General features: G+C 40.7%; 1 protein-coding gene and 1 long non-coding RNA gene across 4 annotated transcripts in view; one reads left to right on the forward strand and one right to left on the reverse strand.

Moving 5' to 3' along the window:
• Positions 1-14,075, reverse strand: part of PHIP (pleckstrin homology domain interacting protein) — a 117,946-nt gene extending 103,871 nt beyond the window's left edge. For both annotated transcript variants that reach the window (XM_049818273.1, XM_049818272.1), the window contains exons 1-6: positions 13,838-14,075; positions 13,616-13,674; positions 13,392-13,421; positions 13,164-13,223; positions 2,503-2,653; positions 2,298-2,396 (exon numbers count right to left, since the gene is read on the reverse strand). In XM_049818273.1, coding sequence (XP_049674230.1) covers positions 2,298-2,396; positions 2,503-2,653; positions 13,164-13,223; positions 13,392-13,421; positions 13,616-13,674; positions 13,838-13,883 — 445 coding nt within the window. In that variant the 5' untranslated portion in view covers positions 13,884-14,075. The remainder of the gene's footprint in view (positions 1-2,297; positions 2,397-2,502; positions 2,654-13,163; positions 13,224-13,391; positions 13,422-13,615; positions 13,675-13,837) is intronic.
• LOC126046197 (uncharacterized) lies at positions 13,622-16,520 on the forward strand. Of its 2 annotated transcripts, XR_007508251.1 has the most exons (4): positions 13,622-13,694; positions 14,070-14,563; positions 15,254-15,386; positions 15,696-16,520. It is a non-coding gene; the product is annotated as an uncharacterized LOC126046197 (long non-coding RNA). The 2 variants fall into 2 exon arrangements; XR_007508250.1 differs by lacking the exons at positions 13,622-13,694; positions 14,070-14,563 and adding an exon at positions 14,659-14,956.
• Positions 16,521-21,635: the final 5,115 nt, after the last annotated feature.

Raw genomic sequence — 21,635 nt, forward strand, 5'->3', positions numbered from 1 at the left:
CTAGTTCAATTTATAAAAGAAGTGTCATTCCAGTTCATGATTTCATTGAGAGGATCAGACGAGAATAGGATAAATCAAAAACAAATGCTTTAACACACAGCTCTGAACCAGACATCCAAAAAATCCAAATACACTTCACATTCACTTACCAGCACTTATCTCAATGTTTGGAAAAGGAAATTATTGGTCATGAAAAAAGTGGTATGTTGAAATAACTGTAATTTTGCAAATATTCAGTGTTCTGCAAAAGGTTCAATAAAAATAACATTAATTTAGAAAGCCTTACTTGTTCTTCCCTAAAAAGAGTCTGAAAGTTATTTTTCTTAACATTTAATTCCACTGCCATGGCAACTCTACAACCTTCTTTGAACTCCAGCTGCCATGCATTTCATACACTGGTCTTTTTTCCTTTAAATACTATATACCATGGACCAAGCTACAGTACAATGCAAAACAGTCCTCTTCCATTCCGATTTCTCCAACACGTTTTAAAATGTGTTCCCAAGTAAAGGGAAAGGTAAGGCAACCACTAAAGAAATCTCAGCTATTAGGAAGCTCCGTCCTCCAGTCACCTTGCAGAAATAGCTGCTAATCTAGGCCAAGATTTTCCAAGTTTAAAATCTTCAAGCCAATGCACAGTCAATCAAGAGGGGCATTATTCTATTCAGCAACAAGCATTTTCTCCCCCACATCCAGAGCACAACACAGAAACAACTCTCTACATGAATACTAAAACAGAAGCTGTAAACAAATGATGAATGGATGCAGGTGCTACATGGCAGTTCAAGCGAACCACCTATGACCAATACACATACTAGCTGAGGAGGTTCTGAAAACTTGGCTCTGAACACCCAGCAAAACCACATTCTCTTCCTATATTCCAAGCAACTACAGAAATATCATGGAAAGCATGCAACTCGTGCTTTAAAATGAAAGAGCTATTAGGATACCAAATACTTTGCCATCTGAACAAGTCAAAATCGGCTGTGCTCAACTTAAGAGCTTCTTAGCTGTAGCATGCTTCTGCTTCAGCTGTTACGAGAGAACTGTAATTCTCCGGGTAAAGTGTAATGGTATGCATTTTGAGATTTGATTTTGAGTTTCTTCAACATTAGAAATAATATAAATAGCCCAAATTAAGCTCTATCATATATATATATACACACACACATACATATGAAAGTACATAAAATACATATTTATCTCCCAATTAATGGAAAACTTACAGGCTACCAATGGCCTCCAAAAGGAGTTTAGAGATTGAAAAACTGTAATAGCAAGCTACCACATTAAAAATGCCTGTTGCAAAAAGCACCTGCCTATATATTTGTACACTGTTATTCATTAGTTCCCCAATATACCTTTAGTCTCTTTTTTGCCAAGACCAAAACCTGTGTCTTTGCAGCATCAACTGAATATTCTCTGCCCACTGTAATCCAACACTGCACATCCATCTGAAACTACCATTTTGGTATAAACCACACTGGTAATTTGGTCTTGATCAATCCCCCTTCCCTGGACATCAGCAGAGAAAGATGAAAAGACACAAGTGATTTTGCCCATTTTCCTCTCCATGACAAAACAAAAAGGATGCTCCTTAAAGATACCCAAAATATCACACATCTTGATTCTTCTAGCAACTAAAAAAACCCACCATATCTTCTTGTTAAAAGGTTGAAAGCCAATGAACATTTTAGGGACCATATGAGAGCTTAAAGATAATAAATAAAAAAGAAAAAGAATACCTCCAACCTCCAGCTTCCCAGTTTTTCAATGGTACAGACAGCGCGTGTATGATTCATGATATAGCATAGCAAACCGAAGCACAGCTACAACATTACTGAATGGACCAGAGAGGATAACTTCTACAAGACACTCAAATCTTTCCAAAGAAAACCATTACCAGTCTCCATGACTTATTCTCCCCAACAATGGGTGCAGGCTATACTGTCCTGGTTTTAAGTTGTTATATAGTACTAATTATTTATCTACTGACAGCTTTATTACATCTTTAAGAAAAAGAGTTTTATTTGTATGTATTCACTGTTGAAATATATTTTATTCCATTTCATACTTCAAAGACAAAAGTAGCAGAACTAGTAGATTAATTTACAATACCCTTCTCCCCCCCCCACCGGTAAATATGACAACACATCTTAATAAAAATAATACTAAAGGTAAGATATATGACAAAGACAAATATAAACAGAGCTACTACTTAGCTCTCATCATCACAATAATCAATGACCCTGGAAGTTAGGTATTACAAAGGCAATGCCAGAATAAAATTGACTTACCTATACTAGGTGGACTGCCATAATTTACAGGGGACTCTGGAGGCCTCCCACAATGTAGTGCAGCAAGAGCAGATCCCTTCCATACGACATGTTTGCAACCTGTTTTTAAAAAATTACACAAAAAATGTAGGCGTTTTTTCATGCGAAAACACAGAAAAGGCGTAACATATCAAGAACTCTCAAAATTCTCATAAAATTTTCATACTTTTGTTTGTACGAAGCAAAGACTGTCTGCCAGCTCCTAATAACGTCTGCACTCCAGGGACACTTTGGGGAATTTCTTGCTCTAGAAGCGGTCCAAGCCGATGGCATATTTGAAGCAAGTGATCAGGTGCCAAGTGTCTGTAATATTTCACCTATTATATGAAAGAGCAAACAAAAAATTTGATAAGAAACATAGTATTTCTGAAGAATTACTGGTTTAATTTTTTTTCCCCCATATTAATACACAAATTCATAAGAAAACTATAGTATATTAAGGATAAAAACAAATAATGACCTTTAAGTACAATAATGTGTTCCAGCTGGTCCTAATTGATTCTTTTATTCAGCACATGCCACTTCATACAAAGAACTGTTGGTATTTACTACTTTCTGACTTTAAGGCACAGTTGGTCATAGTCTAATAAGCTCCTTTATAATCACAGTACAAAATGTATATATTCAGTATTATATTTAAATAGTGGTGTGATCAATTTAAGTTACTGTAAGATAAAGGTGAGACAAAGATTGTAAGGAGAACAACATTCACAGAATTTTTGGAAGATTCACATGTACCAAATACATAACATAGCTGTGTAGCAGACAATGCAAAAACATTCTGCCTCAACTCACCTAGGTTTCAAGACCTTGTCGAAGCTCCACAACTGGATTTTTTTAATATCTAAAGCTTTTAAAGAAAGACGTGGGCTTAAGGAATTCAACTTTAAAATTGGTCTACATGGTCCTCTATTAGCCTACAAACATGCCTAGTTTTTGTAACTGCTTAGTCTTCAACTGCACAGTACTAAAACAAGCTCCTGTTATCAGCAACAGTCTTCTCACCCCTTGATTATAACAATGTTGAACCGGTATTAATGACTGCCCAGACAAAACCAGCTCATTCTTTTGAGCTACTATAATTCTAGATGAGAAGACCATCTTATATAACAAGGAAAAAAGCTTCAAAATGTGACAACAGTAATATCCTATTAACATAAAGCTTTCCATTAAAAAATAGCATTTTTTTAAATGCATAAGCTATTGTCAGCTTAGACTATAACAAAGAGAATTTAAAATAATAAAATTAAGAGCGAGGACAGAAACTCAATTTTCTTCAGTTCTTGTACAGGATTTGGCATGCAGTAGTTTTATCCTTCGCACAGCCTGAGACATGTCTTCACAGTTTTAGTTTGCAGAGGAAAAAACGTACTGCAGTAAAAGCTTGTGATGTTTTGTTATTCTGCAACTAGAGAAGGCTGTGACTGACATTTTAGGCAGAACGCTGCTTCTGTATTACACCCAATTAACAGGAATATACCTCGTTCTTCATCAAATGTGCTCCTATCTTGCTGACACACTGTTATCGCTTTATATATTCTAGCAGTTTGTTCACATAAAGAGTACTGCTATGTGAAACGGAGGCTCTGGAGAAGCCTTGCTTACACCAGTAAATCCCATCAACAACACCACAACCTCCTAGTGAAGGAGTAAACGTTTTCTCTTTTGCTCTTGACATGGTTTACCCTGGCCAGCAGCTCAGCCCCACACAGCCACTCACCCACCCCTGCCCAGTGGGGTGGCGGAGAAAATCAGAAAGGTGAAAGAGCAAAAACTCAGGAGTTTAGACAAAGACAGTTTAATAGGTAAAGCAAAAAGCTGCATGGCAAGAAAAGCAAAATAAGGAATTCACTCACTACTTCCCATTGGCAGATGAATGTTTAGCTGTTTCCAGGAAAGCGGGGCCTTCCTTCTGTGAATTATATTACTTTTGTAGAAGGCCTTGCAAGCTGTTTGAATTTGACTGCCTAAAAGTTAAATGACTTACAAAATTCACACAAGTGAAAAATAGAAAAAGGATTTTTTAAAAAATATTAGTAATTTTTTTTAATAAAGTTACAGTTGATTGTGCCGCTCAGTTCATTTAAAATTACTAAATTCAACATCAGACAGGCACCCTGTTAGAAGAGTGGCAAAAAATCATCCACTGAATTCAGAACTTGCTATTCTGATTAATTTTTTTTTTTACCAGTAACATGCAAATAAAACTTGCTTTTTTCTACTTAAAGGAAGAATCAGTCAAAATACATGCTTGAGAGCCCTAAAATACCAGAATAGCCCTAAGAAGTGACAAAGCTATGTAGTTTCTGCCATCAACAGCCCTGACACATTTCCTTAGCTTTTGTCTCCTCTGCTCCTATCAAAAGGAGCACAGAAACTTAACGAATACTGCCCTTCATATAATTCTATCTGAAACCAGACTTCATGTCTGCAGAATCCAAACTTGTCTCTCAAAGATTAATAATTACTGATTTTTTTGGTTTAACCACAAATATTAGAACTACATATGCAATACAGTTGTCGTTTTATCCTGCTTCAGACCCTTCAGTTTTACACATCCTCACAAATGCACAAAATCTAAAGTAAATGAAGCAAATCGGCTTTGACACGTTCCAAAACTACAGATAGCTGACATCTTGAGTCATACTTCCCATGATTTGTCATAAGCCATGTGTTCACTTTTTTATTTTAGCATAAACTAGGTAGGATCAATTCCTCCTGCAGTTTTTTAAGCAAATGTTTTGAAAAAGGGGAATCTATTTGTATTATTCTTGCTCATAGCTATTAAAGATCTCATCTTAATATATACCTTACACCCACACTATAGTCTCTCCTCATTTAAGTCCATTTGCATGAAAACAGCTATTTATGCCAAGTTACGAAGTAGTTTTGTGATGCTTCAGCACAGCATTTGTCTGAATAACCACTGTTTGCTACTAAGCGGCATTTGCAACCAGCTCGTTAACAAACTGATTCAACAATACTAGACTGAGCTGTACACTTAAAAAAAGTGACACTGGCCATCTAAACACTTGTCAGTTCCAGAAAGTTTATAAAACTGTTTCATGAACCATACAGTCAATATTTGACTCCCAATTTCCTATATAAGACTAAGACACACACAAGAAACTTTTAAAAATGAAAAAGGCTTCACTTTGCTGCAAAACCTGCTAGGGAAAAACCCTGTTATTTCATTATAGGTTTTACTTGGACTTACTTCTTTCCCTTATGGTCCTGCTATAAAGTAGTAAATGGTGGAACTTAAGTTTTCTCCAGGTAAAGTACTTCTCCATCAGAAAAAATTAATTTTCTTTTAACAATACTAATAGAATAGTTGCAGTTGAAAAGGACCTACAACGATCATCTAGTCCAACTGCCTGACTACCTCAGGGCTGACCAAAAACTAAAGCATGGTGTTAAGGGCATTGTCCAAATGCCTCTTAAACACCGACGGGCTTAGAGCATGGATGCCTCTTTAGGAAGCCTGTTCCAGTGCCAATTTGTATGTGTGACTAATAGCATAACCGTAAAAGTCACAAATGAAAGAAGTGCCTAACAGAAAATCACCTTAGTCCTGATTCCTCCCTTTTGAAAAAGGAAGAAAAAAAAAAAATTGCAGAGAGAACCACAATGTGGTAGCAACAAGTCAAGAAAGGACAAAGTAAGGAAGTTTATTCGATATATTAAACAACAAAGAGTGGCTTGAAAGCTAAAATTATTTGGATTGTTCTTAGGTGCTGCAGCCTACCAGGAGACAATTCTTGCCCTGACAAACTGTAAAAAGAAGCTAGAACCAACGTAAAATATAGCTACCACCCTCTGTCCTGCTCCTAAAATAAATAATAATTACAAAAAGACTACTGTCAAGAGTACTTTTAAGTCAGATGTAAGTGACAAAAAAGAAAACTTTTTTTAAAAAAATGAGTTTACAAGCTTTGTCAGAGACAGAAAAGCTCATAACGACTCAACAGAATGATGGAAATTTGTCTTGATATCAATCTGATTCTGAGAGGAGAAAGTAAAAGCAAAAGGAAAAAAATAACAGATGTACAAGTATTTAAAATTCATATAGCTCTAAATGAGAAGTGAAAACTGGACTCTACAAACAGGAATTTAAAAATTTTATGCCAAAACTGTGATGTCAAACAGTCTATAAACAGCACAGATCTTTTCCTCTGCCAGTCCCACCTAGCTGAAATTCTAGCTGCTTTCCTCCTGTTAGGCTTTCTGCATCATCTAATTCTGCTCTTTTCCTCCAATAGAAATGCACAGAAGATACGCTTTTACAAGTATAATAATGAACCCTCTTTTTGTCCGAATAGACTTTTCACATAAGACAAGTTAATAACATTTCTTAAACATTACTGTAATAAAAATCAGAACTCTGTTAGCAAGTACAAAATGTTCAGCTCTTAAGCACAAATAATATTTTCTAGAAAATAAGAAGCAGCATTACTCTCAACCTCACCCTTTACCTACTACCCCAACTTTATTTATTCCGAACAAACAGCGTGGGAATACAAAAAACGCACCTACACTGCTATTTGGACTAACATTCAAATCTTTATTACCTTTGAAATAGACTCAAGTGCTTATATTTTCATTCTGCATGACTCTGCAGAATAATTCAGCATCGGAATCACAATGAATGCATCTACAGAATCATGATTTGACCTAGACTCTTTAGTTAAATTTGTAATACATAATGCAGTTATTCACTGCCAGTGTTTTGGACATCAAGTAAAATATGACCCTATTCTGGATCCTGCTCTAAGCACTGTGCATACCAAAATGTTCTCCAAAGTATTGCTGGGGGTTCTTTTCCCCCCCATGCTAACAGTTAACATGCTTAACTACAAGTTTGACTGTAAATATCTTTCAGAAAAACACCCTTCCGCACAAGGCCATTTAACAACAAAATCTAAGTCAGTCAGCTAACCTATATTTCAAGATGTGAGAGCTCAATCTTACTATTACCCACAGCTACCCCAGCTTTAACTATTCTGCTATGTAACATATTATCCAAAACAAGCTCCAAATTGAATTACAGTAATTGTTGTACTATATCAGACTATCAATCTGAGTACCCTGTACCACCAGCCACTGCCTTATCACTTTAAAATTAGGAATTGCAATGAAGTGCAATTACTTTTCTCTGAAGCTTTTTTTTTTTTTGGGGGGGGGGGGGGGGGGGGGGGCTGGGGGAGCAGCCACAAACAACAGGGAGGGAAGAATTGGAGAATTAACCATTTTCCCCAAAGCCTGTTTATTTCTCATGTACTTTCTCGTTATGCTTGAGCTAAAAGCATATGGATACTGAGCCACTATTTCCTACAGGAATGCCTATAATATTAATGCAAGATTACTTTTTCCTCTAATGAAATAGACCTGTATGAAACCAGCAATCCCAAGAACATACTAGTTTTTCAACTGTTTAATGCTTTTAACGGGTGTGAGGCCAGAGCAGATAAACTCAAACCTTAGTATAAACACACTGCTACAAACTTGCTACTTAGCATGTGAGAAGGTATGAACAGTAGCAGCATTTTCAGCCTTATGGCCTAAGATGTTCAACTATACCTATCACTGTAGCTATTGCCCATCTTAAACTCATTCATAATGTTTTGTGGGGGTTTTGTTGGGTTTGGGGGTTTGGTTTGTTGTTTGGGTTTTTTTTAATAGCAGGTACACCTTAGAAACTTGACATTCCTCTTTAGCCCATCTCTCATCAGTGTTTCTTAGTCTCAGTTTGAAAGAACCAGCACAAAACAGTTGACTTGGCCAATCCTCTTGATTACCTGTGGAACAAATAAATGTGTGGTACTTCACACAATGAACTGGAGTTCCTCCTCATCAAAACGCAATAGTTTGAATAGAGAGGCTCTAACATCACCTGAATTCCCAGCTATGGGAATATTCTGTAGAACAGAAATGCTTGTCTTTTAGAACTAAAAGGAAATCATTTAAGTTGATGTACGTCCAACAGAAGCACTGGTAATGAGACCAAAAACACTGCTAAGAACCACAATCATTTCACAGGTTTTCTTACCCCCAATGCCAAGTCTTCCAGCCCACCTTCCAAAACACTGCACAGGCTTTCCCCAAAATACTGTTAATAACTAAATCTAGATGATGACACAGCTCTCTGACTCAATGCACGTTTTACTTTTGCTCCCTATTTCTTTGAATACGTTTACAGCACAAGATTTCCTGAAGAAACAAACCACTTATTATCTGGTTACTTATTGAGAAACAGAATTATTAAACAGTAACCACAATGCTGCCTAAAAGACTTTATTATGTTAGGTATTATACAAACAACGAAATACAGTGTCAATGTGCCCCAGTCCCACAGATACTCTTTGTAACTTCATGTACCTTCGCATAACCTGAAAGAACGAACAGTAGAATGGCCTGAAAATAGCGTTTTGTCATTTCCACTTTAAATCATATTTAGTTATTGTGGTTGGGGGAAGAGGAAGGGACAAGTGTTAGCAAAATAGTAATAAACAGTTCCTGAGAACAAGAAGGCATACTGCCTACTAAACCCATTGCACCACCTTCCTGCTTGATGCGAATTCCCTGCCTTCTTCCTCCTCAACCACCACCAACAAGAATAAAATTCTAATTCAACAGAGAAAATGACAGTTACGTGAATATTTTGCATAAGAAAGAGAAAGTTAACACAATGGTTCTGATCATATACACTACGATGCTCATGCCCTAGAAGACCTTTAAAGAAAACCAAAACAACAAAACCAAAAAAACCCAACGCACCAAAAAAACACCCCCACAAACCAAAACCAATCAAACAAACAAACAAAAACACCACCCAACCACCCTCTATGGTAGCTCTACATTGTTGCAGTGAATCTTAACAGTCGGCTTCATCCAGCTGAAGTCTACTTCGATCCCCAAAGGAGCAACCCCAACGCATTCCCCAAGCCCTTCACGTGCACTCCTATCATCTCCCTCATGGTGGTGGTAGGACCCACGTTGCTGCACATGAATGGAGAGCTGAACCATCTGAAAAGGATTTTTGTACTGTTCATTTTTCAGACAGTTCAGCTGCCTTATCCAGCTAACCACACATCTGGATGAGCACTCGTGCCTACACAAAGGATGCAGCAAAAATGCACAGCATACAATCAGAGCAGCTACACCCCTAGTGAAACTGCAACATGAAAAAACAATTACCCCAGAGTCAAATAATGCACTATAGATTGTTCACGTGTCAAGGCCCTACCAAACATGTTTTAAAGCCTAACTACACAACACTTAAACAACACCTTTAACCACAATCTATAAACAATTCACAAGGCTGCCTTGCTCTGCTAAAATGAGCTGTTAACTCTTAAAACTCCTCAATTTCTGTCCCTCATCATGAGAAATCCTCAGTCTTTCAAAAAGAAAGAGAAAAATTGCTGGCTTACCATTAGTAAGTTTTCACAACTAATGCAAGAGAATACAAAACATCCTGAGATCTGTTACTGAAGAGTCCCACCATCCATGGTACACCTAGGTCGAAAGTGGCCTACTAGGGACTCAATTCTCTGCAAGTCTTTGGTTATAGCACAAATAGAAATCTTAATACTGATGGCGTAAAAAAAGAGATGGGCACTCTCAAGTAAGAGACTATACTTTCAAAGCAAGATTCAAGCAGTTTATACCACAAATGGTGACTGCAGAAAAATGTAATATAGAAACATTTGGAATTCAAGAAAAATCACTTAAGATTATATAAAACATAATGGCATTTCTGAACTCATGTATTTTCCCGCAGCATTAAAAGCATGCACAGCATGGTGTTAGGTTATACGAAAATGAAACATTTATTTTCACTGACCCAACAGAAAAATGAAAGCAATCTATACAATGAAAATTGCATTGGATTTAACATTATTTACACAAATTAAGTTACAGAAATAAAATCTAAGGCTGTAAATTTCAGTCTAATAAAAGAAAGCTAACTCTAATAAGAATTCCTAAATAAATGTTTTCAAAATGTGGACAAAACCAGGAACAACATTGTCTCTTGAGAAGAGACACCTGAATAGATGTATAGTAAAAGGCATGATTTTGCAAACAACAAAACAGAAACCTGGGATTAAATTCCATCCCCGGTTACACAGGGCCTTTATTCCCTCCTAGAGTAAAAGTCAGACATCTAACACTACATTTACTGGTATTTTTATTTCTTAGCTTTTCTCCCTTCAGCCCCTTCTATGAAGTTTAGCAAAAGCTCAAGGCATTCAAGTCTGAGAAGTGGTACCAAAACATGACAAAACATGCCGTCCTCAGACAGAAGAGTCAGCATCTTAGAGCTGGAAATTTTTTTTAAATGAAAAAAAATGAAGAATCAGAAGGCCAGCTCATCATCAGCCTCTATCTTACAAGCTGAAGATTCTTTGGTTTGAGATAAACAAGCTTTTGTTTAATGCAACAAGACATTGTAAAAGACACTTCTTTTGCACGAAATGTAACTGTCACACTGCAAATACACTTCGTGCCAGCCTTCACAGGCCGCACATGTCAAGTAATACAAAAGTTCAGACACCTTTGACAACTGAAGCAAGAGCAGACAGAGAGGATGGAGAGAAGCATCAAGAACAAGAAAAATCAATAACATTTCTTTCCCCCTCCCCTCCCAACATCTAGGTAGGGACAAGGTGGAAAAGGGCACAAAAACATTTATCAGGAAGTCTAAGAAAACTTTGCTAGTAACAGAAGACTAGGAACAGAGAAAGGACCTAGTCAGCATCACATCTCCAAATATATGTAATCCAGGATCAAGTCCAAATTTTGAGGAACTACATCTTACATAATTACATACCTATTCTGACTAAATTAGTCTTCACCTGCATTCCAACAAACAAAAGATGTTTCCTGGAAAGCAGGGTCTGAACGAACTTAGTTCAGTCAAGTCTTCTTACTTCAACCTTTAAAACGTCTTTTTCCTCACTTCCTCTTTCTTCACATCCTTTTATATTCCGACTACACAGAAGAAACCCAAATCCATTCCACACTAAGACTGCGCCTCCAATTCTTTATATTTTATAGGCTAGAAGAGAAAGATTCACGGTAAGTTTTACCGAGCAACTTCTGACCATTGTTTGAAACGGATAATAAGGCCTTCCAGTCTTACAAATAAATAAAGAAAGAAAGAAAGAATAGCATAATATGTCATGCAAAAGTATCGGCGCTTTGGAATTCCCAACCGAATTTCCTGATGATCTTTGATTTCAGGGAACACTGAAAAGTACTGGTAGGTATGAATATGCTTTCAACAAGACGGTTGCTACCAATTCTGCCACACCACGTGCACTAAAATGCCTGGGCCAATCCATCTCTTGCTCCAGAGAAAACCAACGCAGCAAGCGAACCCGTTCCAACTACAGTAAATACCTACGATGCATACTGTAACATTTGTAATATAACTAAAATAACGCCTATGCCAACAGTCTTTATCGGACGCGTTACAGATGGGAACCGTTCCGCCTCCTTTTGTGTGAGCTCAAAAGTTCTCCACATGTCTAAAGTCTCAGAAGTACTGGAGTTCAGAACTACTAAAACCGGGCAAAAAGCCTGAAGGGAAATCTCGCTTTGATGAACATTACAAGCAGGGCTCAGTCTTCCTCTGAAAGAAATTCAGAGACTAAATTATACAACAGTGCACCTGTAATGAAAACAATACTAGCAACAAGTTGCTAACAGACACAATTCAGACATCTTAATTGCTGTTTTCTCAACTACTGTAGTTCACAACATATTTGTAAAAAAATATCCAGGCCCCTGTCTGCCAGCAAGAGCTACACCGCTGCAACTAATGCTTTTTTTTTTTTTAATCACTGACTGATCTACACCTGAGATGACAAGCAAACGCTGGGAGATTAAAAAAACAAAACACAATGGAGGGGGCGGGGCACAAAACAAAAACCCACGTTAAGTCAAATTTGCGACGTGAACTTGCCAAGTCCAGTTATTCCTACCCACCAGACACCAGTCGTGTCTAAAAAAAAAAAAAAAACCAAAATGCAAAGCCACACACCGAACTGGGACGGACACCTCAAAAGCAACCCCGGTCCCCGTGCGGATCCCAACCCAACTTGACGGAAAAGCGAATAAAGAAAGAAACAAAAAAAAGAAGAAACAAACCCAATATCCCCTCCGGGCCACCTGGGATCCCACCTCCCAGCCGGCCACCCGCGGCCTCTCTCCGGCGGAGGGAGCCGCCGGTGCGCAGCGGCAGCGCGCGGAGCCATTGTGTGTGTGTGTGTGTCTGCGCGCGCGGGCGGCGCGGCGGAGAGCGCCCCCCCCCCCCCCCCCCCCCTGCTGGCGGCCCGGCCGGTTCCGGCAGCTGCCTGCTGCTGCCTGCTGCCCGCCCGCGCTGGCCCCGCCCCGCGCTGCTCCCGCCCTGCCCGCACCACGTCCGTGACGTCCCTCTATTTGCAGCCCGGCGAGGCCGGCGCTCTCCCTTTGGGGCGCTTGTTGTTATTTACCCCGCGCCGCTCCGGAGGGGTCCGTCTCACACCACCACCACCACCCCCCCTCCCTCAGCCGGTGTTTCCCTTCAGGGCCGAGAGCGGGGAGGAGGAGAGCGCCGAGGGTGGTATTTTTCTTTAAAAAAATGATCTCCAAAGTTTTTTTGTGGTGGTGGTTTGGTTTTGTTTTTTTTAAGTTGTGGTTTTGGTTTTTTTTTCTTTTTTGCGGGAAATTCAATTTTTTTTGCTGGGCTGCTCAGGGAGAGTGAAGGGGGAACTTAAAAAAAAAATAATAATAAAAAAATGCAACTTTGCCCGCCGCACCGCGGCCGGCCGCTCCTCTCACCAGGTTCTCGTAGCTCCGGGGATGCTCCTTGCCGGTCCAGTCCGTCCGCTTGGGCAGCAGCTAGCGGTGGAGGGAAGAGAGGACAGACACCCCCGTGAGGGGCGGCCCTCCCTCCCCCGGGGAGCCCCCCAGCAGTGCCCGGGATGGGGCGGGGGAAGCGGGAGAGAGCGAGGGAAGGGGGAGGGAGGCCGCAGGCGGGGCGAGCGCCGGGTGCGCGGCGCCGCTTACCTCTTTCTCCGCCACTTCTCGGATCAGGACCTGCAGCAACAACAAAAGGAGGGAGGGGGGAGAGGGGGGGGGGGGATAAGAAACGGGGGCCGGCTTTTTTTTTTTTTTTTTTAAATAAGAAGACGAGGCTGCGAGCGCTCCGCCCGCCCCCCTCCCCGCCAGGCCCGGCGGCGCCATCCATCCATCCATCCATCCCTCCCTCCCTCCCTCTCTCCCTCCCCTACCTGAGCCGCTTGCTGGCAGGGTCCGTCCTCCAGAAAGCGAGCGATGAGGAAGTAGAGCTCTGAGGGGAGAGGAGAGGCGGTGAGGGCTGCAGCTCGCCCCTTCCCCACGGGGCTTTTCTTTCTTTCTTTCTTTCTCCCCCCCCCCCCCCCTCCCGGCCGCCCCTCTCTGGCCCCCCGCTCGCTTCCCGCCGCCCCGCACGGCGGCTTTCCCCCGGCACTCACCCGCTCGCAGCTCCGCCGTGTGCCTGCTGCCGCCGTCCCCGGACATGGCGAGGCGAAAACCGGGGAGGGGAGGGGAGGAAGGAGAGAGGGGAGGAGGAGGAGGAGGAGGAGGAGGAGGAGGAGGGGGGTGGGGGGTAGGGGGGGGGGGGGCTCGGGCCGCGCTCCCGCGGCAGCGTCGGGGCCCAGCGAAACGCGTCCGCCCGCCCGGTAGCTGTCACTGTTCGTTCACCAGGAAGAGTCTCGGCTCCACCATTCAACCCACGGGCAGGAGGAGGAAACAACAACTCACAGCAACCCACCGCCAACGCCGCCGCCGCTGCCGCCGCCGCCGCCGCCAGCCAGCCAGCCAGCGCGAGCGAGCGCGATCCCTCCGCCCGGAGAAAGAGTCCCCTCCTCCTCCTCCGCGCCCCCCTCCTCAGCCCTCCCGGCCCCTCGCGCCGCCCCTCCCCCCGCGCCCCTCAGTCCCCGGCGGCCAGGCGGGGAAAAGGGGAGGGGGGGGGGGGGGGGAGAAAAAGCTGGGTTCTCCTAGCCCCCCCCCTTTCTCCCGCCCCGCCGCCGCTCCGGCGGCCCCCCCCCCCCCGGCTGAGGGGAAGAAGGGGGTTCGAGGGCGAGCGCTACGTGTTTTTATTAGCGGGCGGGCTGAGGCAGAAGATGTCGGAGCGGCAGAGGCGGGGTGGGCGGGAAGGCGGCGGCGGGCTGGCGGCTGAAAGGCGCTTTCTCTGCGAGGTGCGGGGCGGCTCGGAGCGCGGAGGGATACGACGCACGGGGAGGAGGGGCTGCGGCGGGGCGGGTTGAAGCGGGAGGGGGGGGGCGGGGGGTGGGCAGCCGCTATTCGCGGCGGCGGCGGCGGGGAGGCTGGAAGTTACCGAGTTTTAGTGTCGCAGAAATGGGAAGCGAGCGAAGCCAAAATGCCCCCGGGGAGCGCGGCCCCGCTGGGGAGGCGGGCTGAGGAAGGCCGGCCCGCCCTCTCTCCTCCTCCTTACCCCCCCCCCCCCTTCTCCTTCCCCTTTCCGCGGCTCCCCCGCCGCCAGGCCCCTCCCGCGCGCGGGGTTTCGGCGGCCCCGGGTTCCCTCAGAGCCCGTCAGGGGCCTCGGGGCGCTGAGGCGATGGCGGCTGCGCGTAAGTGGCGGTGTCAGGCGTTGGTGGTCCTTCTCTTCTCCTCGCCACGTCGGGCGCGGGGTCGTGCCTTGGGTTTGGGGCGGGAAACGACCCCGACAGAATCACCAGAAAGGGGCTTTTCCGCCGTCTTTCGGCGGGGCTTGCCCGGGCAGCTCTGCTTGGGGCCGACGCCACGGGGGCGGAGGGTGAAGCAGGGAGCTCGGTTTGAGAAGTTTCCTTAAAAAAAAAAAAAACAAACCCCAAATCCAAACAGCTATTAACGATTTTATTCATTGTTCTTGCCGCCAACCAAACCAGACGTGCGGGACTGACGAATCTTCTGGCTTCTGGGAGCGATGGCAAGAGGAGGAGGAGGAGGAGGAGGAGGAGGGTTGTCAACGCGAGGACAAGCGAGGGATGGTGATGCCTGCAACCTATGGCTGAACTGGAGGTAATTCACTAGCGGATCAATAGTGTGCCGAAGGTTCCTGAAAGGCTGCAGCGTTGTACGGAGCCTGATTAGCGATCAAATCCTGTATTTATTTAATGTTCGGTAGCGCGACGGTACCGAATAAACGCTCCGATTTGTGCTGTAACTGTTTATTTGCTGCTCGCAGTCAAAAAGGAAAAGAAAATAAAAGCAAAGCAAATGGCCGCTGATAATTACCTTTAAAAATAAATCGGTATCCGATGAGGAAGGGGGTTTAAAGGAGCGTAATTACTTGTCTTTATGGTTTGCAGTGCATCTGTGCTTTTGTAGGTCGAGCTGGGGCCTTGCAAGAACGAACATCGTTTGCGGACAATGAATGGATTTAGCAGGGATCGATGTAAATGGGGGAAGCTGTCATTTTTTAATATTTATTTTGCCCCGATTATTAACTAACGTAACTTGTGAAGCGAGGCCAAAAGTATGTTTGAAATCACGTAGAAACTAGACAAAGAATATTTTGTGCGTGAAGACCCTGAAGTCTCAACTGTATAACTTTTAATAAAATTCAATTGAAACTGTATTTCTGGGCAACTGAGGGGAGGCTGAGTTGAGCTTTTTTTTATACATACGTTTCCAAGGCCCCCAAGCTCGGTGTACGAGCCCACTGCTTGAGCTTTGTGCTTGGCACGGTGAGAAAGCTTGCTGCAGCCACCCTTCTGCTTTTTTGCACAAATGTAACCATGAAAGGTTAGAGAAGGGAGGCTAAAATGTTACATATTTTCATAAAGTCCTGTTACAAAAAGTGATAAAAATTAGATGCCTAGTTGTTGTGTATTTTGACATACAATTATCAAATGTGGTAAAAATCATTAAAATCATAATCCAGCATGTGGTCTGTAATCGTGAGGGTAAATGTATTTTGTAGTACAGATTTTATTTATTTTTTTGTAAAGTAAAATCGTGCATACTAGATTTAATCATTTGATCTGTAGCTATGCTCACTTTATATATTTCAGAATGTTCGGGTGTCTCCCTTTTTCTAGTTTTTATAACAATGACCACTCTGTGTTTCAGCTTTATTTTAAATTCACACTTCAAATAACTGAAATGGCAATGAAATCGTATTTACCATCTAATAAAGATTTAAAAAATAAAGTGACTTGAGTCTTTTCTTAGCTATGTAAAATATGTATTGTAACATCTCTCATAGGTGGTTCTCGCAACAAAGGGCTACGTGAATAATGTGATTAACATTTTAATTTCCATTGGTGTTTACATTAAAGAAAGTATACTTACATACAACATCACTAAAACTATAAACCAAGGAATAGAGAAATTTTAGCAGTTAGAGAGTCTGAAAGTAGAGGAAAACTATCCTGAATATATTGAACTTCCCTGTTCTTTTGGCAGCTCTTTAACTTTTCCTGATGCAGTTTAAAATACAGCCCACAAAATCAAAATGTTCTTGGTGTTTTGACAGTAAAATAAGGATTGTGGTTTTGGTTTGGTTTGGTCTTTAATTTTCATAGAGCACCAAGCAAAATGGAATCCCGGTCCCTGACTTGGGCCTCAGTGCCGCAGTACTACAAATAATATTTAATAAACAGCTTTTACAAACATACATTCCACTTCTTCTTACAGATGAAATCTGATGGGGTTTTTTCTTTATTTGTGGCTTAACATGGGAGTCACACAGGCCACAAAAGAAGATGCAGAATTATTATTGTTTGGTGACGCACGTTAGAATGAGTCTTAAGAATTCCTGCAGCAGTAACAAATACTCCATTAATTTTTCAGAGATATTTTAAAAAAAAAATTTCCCTGTTGCAGTTAAATTGAGGATGTTTTTGTTATGTACACAAGTGCAGAAAAATATCCTCGTCTCTGAATTTTTACTGATTGCTTTGCTTTCAAATAATTCCTTTTCTTTTGTGTGATCTTGTCACCTTACATTATCCTTAAGTAAAAATAGATCAGTTTTGCTTTGTCAGTGAGATTTAATAGTTTTTTAGGAGATATTTCTACTCTGAAAGGTCTGCCTTAAAAAAAAAAAAAAAGTAGTAATGGAATTTTCCTTTTTCAGATGTAACAATTGTTAGTTAAAATCTCAGATTATTTTAAACTAGTAATTAGACTGTTTTACCATCTGATAGTTTTACATACTCTTTTTGCAAATGTTGTGTCCTGTTATTTTGTGACTTTCAAATGCGAATATTCACACGTTCACTACAACAATTTTACAAAAAAGCAAGAATAAATTTTACTAGATTTTGCTGTTAATAAAATTAATAAGTAAAACTTGCAGTCAGTTATGGACTGATCCCAAGGGTTGTTTGGTTTTTGGTTTGGTTGGTTGTAGGGGGGAGGGTTTCCCTACCTTGGCCTTTTTTTTTTTTTTTTTTTTTTTTTTTTTTTTCTTCTCCTTCCCCCCTTCCCCACCCCCAAAAGTGCTATAAGCACTGTAAGTATCCAAATACAGATATGTTAGAATTTTCTTGAACTACTGGTTACTTTTGACAGATAAGATTGTGGTATCTTTGGTGTCTTCTTGATTTTTCTGTATCTTGATAGTTCGGGGGGGACTTTTTACTGATACTTTTTCCCTCATAATTGTTTCTGTCAGTTGTCAGTACGGTTTAATAGCTTGCAACCAGAAAGCGTGTTACTTGAAACTTGGTGGTAGCAGTTCTTGACATGATAATCCTTTCTGTTTCTTGTGAAATTTGCTCTTTATCTTTTCTGTATAAACAAAGGAAAGTATTTAGGGTTTGTAAATTGTTAAGCTGAACAATGTAGCTAAATATTTGAAGCATGAAATTGGGGGGGAGGGGGTCGGTTGAAAGAAACATAAAGCATCGACTAAGCTTTCCTCAGGTTTTCTTGATTGGCTGGTTTGGGGTTTTGGTTTGGATTTTTTGTGGGTTTTTTTTTTTCACCTCAAATGAGAATTACCACCACCAGTTGCTTGCCTTTTTGTGACTCTTGAGTCTTACTCTTGAAACCGACCATTAGTCTTACAAGGGCAAGAAGTGAGTGATGGTACTTAGGAGGCCAGCCAACTTTTTAATTATTACCATGTATATTAAATACCTGAAGAAAGAACCAAATGTGCCAAAATACAGTACTACTATAAGTAAATTCCTTCTGCAGTTTTAAACAATAACCTACAATTTAAGTAGCTTCACATCAAAATTCTTTTAAATACTCGCTTGTTCATGCCTCGTGCAAGAATATATTCTTCCTACACCCTGCTTCCTTATAGAGTGCTTAGCCGCTGTGTGTTCTGCCCGTATCAGATGCTAAATAATGAACTAGATGCTTCTATTCTTTACCTTTATTTTGTTTTTCAGTGCACACATTACCATAGAACAAGGCTGTCTTCCCGCTCCAGCCAAAACACACACCATTTCACCTTTCATTTGCTTCTCCCTTTTGGTAAAAAGTAGCGTAGAATTAGGTATCTGTATTACCCAAACCACCATCAGAATTGACAAATTAACATTTTGTAAAAGCACACAAATAGATTAACCTCTGACAAGCACGTCTCTAGGTGTGCTTCTCATGCGCAGCTAGAAGGGTAAAGCAAAATCAAGTCACTTACAAAGACATCATTCATTTTTGTGTAAGAATAAATAATAAACCGCGAATTTACTGTCAAGCTTCTGAAAGTAGATCTATATGCCATTTATATTTTGAGCAGTAAATAAGTCTGGCTGAAATTCATCCAGTGACCCTAAGAACCTCTTTAGTTTGTTGTTACCCAAATAAATATGAATTGCAGTAGCCATGACATTCTTTTGGTTTCACTATTATATCTCTGAGTACAAAAAAACTTCCCTTACAAAAAGAAACTAAGAATTAGGCCTACGTAATTCCTACTGAATGAAGGAATTCTACTGTTTTATGGTGGGGTTTTGGTTTGGTTTTTTTTTTTGTTTTAAAGCAATTTAATTTGTGCTCCTGTATTTTGTAAAAGACCTTCGATTAAATTTACTGGATCAGTTTGACAGTACAACTTTCTATGCTGAATACATTCCCTAATTACCCAGAGAATTTTGAGAAAATGATTAAACTGCTGTACTTAATTGTTTGCTATTGGGCTTTTCTTCACAGAGAATCTTGGCTATTTGCCATGCTCAGTTTCGCATCCATCTGATGTCTCCAAAGTTTTCTGAGAATTCTAAGGATTATGTGGATTTTTTTAAGTGGAGCTTTCAAAAAATTTATATATGGGGTGTATTTTAGAGGAGAGCTATTCCATAATGAAAATAGGAGCAGAAAGAAGGAATGTTTACTGTGTTGCTTTGTATATTGACAATTATTTTCCTAGATTATTACTTCTAGAAAACTTGAAAATGTTTGCTGTTACTACACTTTCTAGTAAGGTGTTCCAATATGCTAAGGCAATTTTTGCTGAGCAGAAGACTCCCAAAATAAGGTGTGTCATTGATTTGTTTCACTGGTTTCATATTAGAGTTCTAAGTCTAACAAGACTTATTTTAAGTCTTAAGCGACAAATGTTATTTATATTGATAAAGTTTATTAAGACACAATTTAATAGTGTCCTTCAGTGACAATTTATCTTTCTGTTTCTCTAAATGAAAGTCTAGATTTCTGTTTAACCTAAAGTTTTAGGGCCATTTGTGATTAGGGGTTTGGATTTGATTATTTCAATTACAATTGTAGCCTGTTAGAAATGCAACTTATTAAAATACAGATGAGGGGTTATTTGACTCTTCAGAATGGGGCTGGTTATCAGTAGCTTTGGTATAGACTTGCAATTGCCCTGAAGTTAATACAGTGGACTATTAAAGATTTACATCTGTGTAATAACTTGACTGATTCTGTCATATCAGAGATGTAGTCTGATATACTTGTTAATGTATAATTACAGGAAAAGCCAAAGGAATAATATTTCAGTGTTTATAGACGCTCATTGTGCAATTTAGATAAAACCAGAGGAGGCCATGAGAAATATCAGAGATCTACCCGGAGAAGAGATGAGCAGAACAATGTAGGTAAAATTTCACTATGTTACATTCAAAATAATCTATTGGAAGAAATAATATGAGGCAGTCATGCTCCTTATGGGCTTCTAAACCAATGTAAGAAAAAAAGGTCTATTCGATAGTCGGTAGTAAATCTTTTGAAAAGACCATTCTGTTTATTACATATTAAACATTGAGAATATGGTAATTTTTTTCTAGAACTCTAGGATGAGACCAGTGAGACGAAACAATGACACCTCTTCTGTTGGAATACTGCGTTGAGTCTTTCACCTTATCTCTGAAGAATGAGAGTTCAGAGATAGGCGAGGAAAATAGTTAGGATCAAGAAAAAATGCTCTAGGAGTAGGATTAAAGACAAGGAAATCAAATAAAATGTTTGGAGGAGGTAATATTTAAGTATGGCATACAAAAGTTCTCTGTTTCAGAGAAGATAAAGCAGGATCTTCTGTAAACTCCAGGACATAGTTCAAGAACTGAAATAGTTGAAAGATTTCAAATTAAAAATGATGTTTTCCCCCATCACGAAGTATAGCCATTCTGGTTTTACTTTTGCCTCAGAAATCACTAGAGCAAGGATTTTAGCAGTCTTCCGAAGAACTGACACTTCTATAGGTAAGAACATCCAGTGACAGTACACACACCTAGTTAGAAAGATCATTAGTCTGATCCAACACAGCCTTGCCATGTTTCTAGCTTTAAGACAATCCTTAGTTCTTCCTGAGTGTTTCCTTCCAGTGGTGTTTGAGTATTTTTATTTGTGTAGTTGAAATATCTGCTTTCCCCAAAACAGTAATGATGTAGTGCAAGTAGTACCAATATTTGCACTTACAGTAAAGATTTTAGTGCTGTTAGCATTGAACCATTTGGCTGACAGTGCCTACTTTTGTGTAGCATATGTGATTTGTCAATCATCCATGAAATACACATCACTGAGATTCTGATCTTCATTTATTGTTCAGTCTTCTGAGAAAATACTGGGCTACTGAGCCACATTTCTCAATATTTTTGTTCCTCAATAGCATCAACTTGGTACCTTGAAAGGATTATTTTATATTTTACAGTTTGCCCAGATAAACCGTAGAAGAGTTTTGGTGTGCCAGGTAATTTGGTGGCTAATTGAGATATAAATTGTGTAAGGTAACCACTGATTTAAAACCATTGAACCAATCTCTTGATTTTACAGGTTTTAGAGTACCAGAGACAGGAAGTACGATTAGACCACAAATCACCCTTGCATATACGTAATGCTGGTTAAGATTTT

Source organism: Accipiter gentilis, chromosome 15 (genome assembly GCF_929443795.1).
Source record: "Accipiter gentilis chromosome 15, bAccGen1.1, whole genome shotgun sequence".
NCBI lineage: Eukaryota > Metazoa > Chordata > Aves > Accipitriformes > Accipitridae > Astur > Astur gentilis.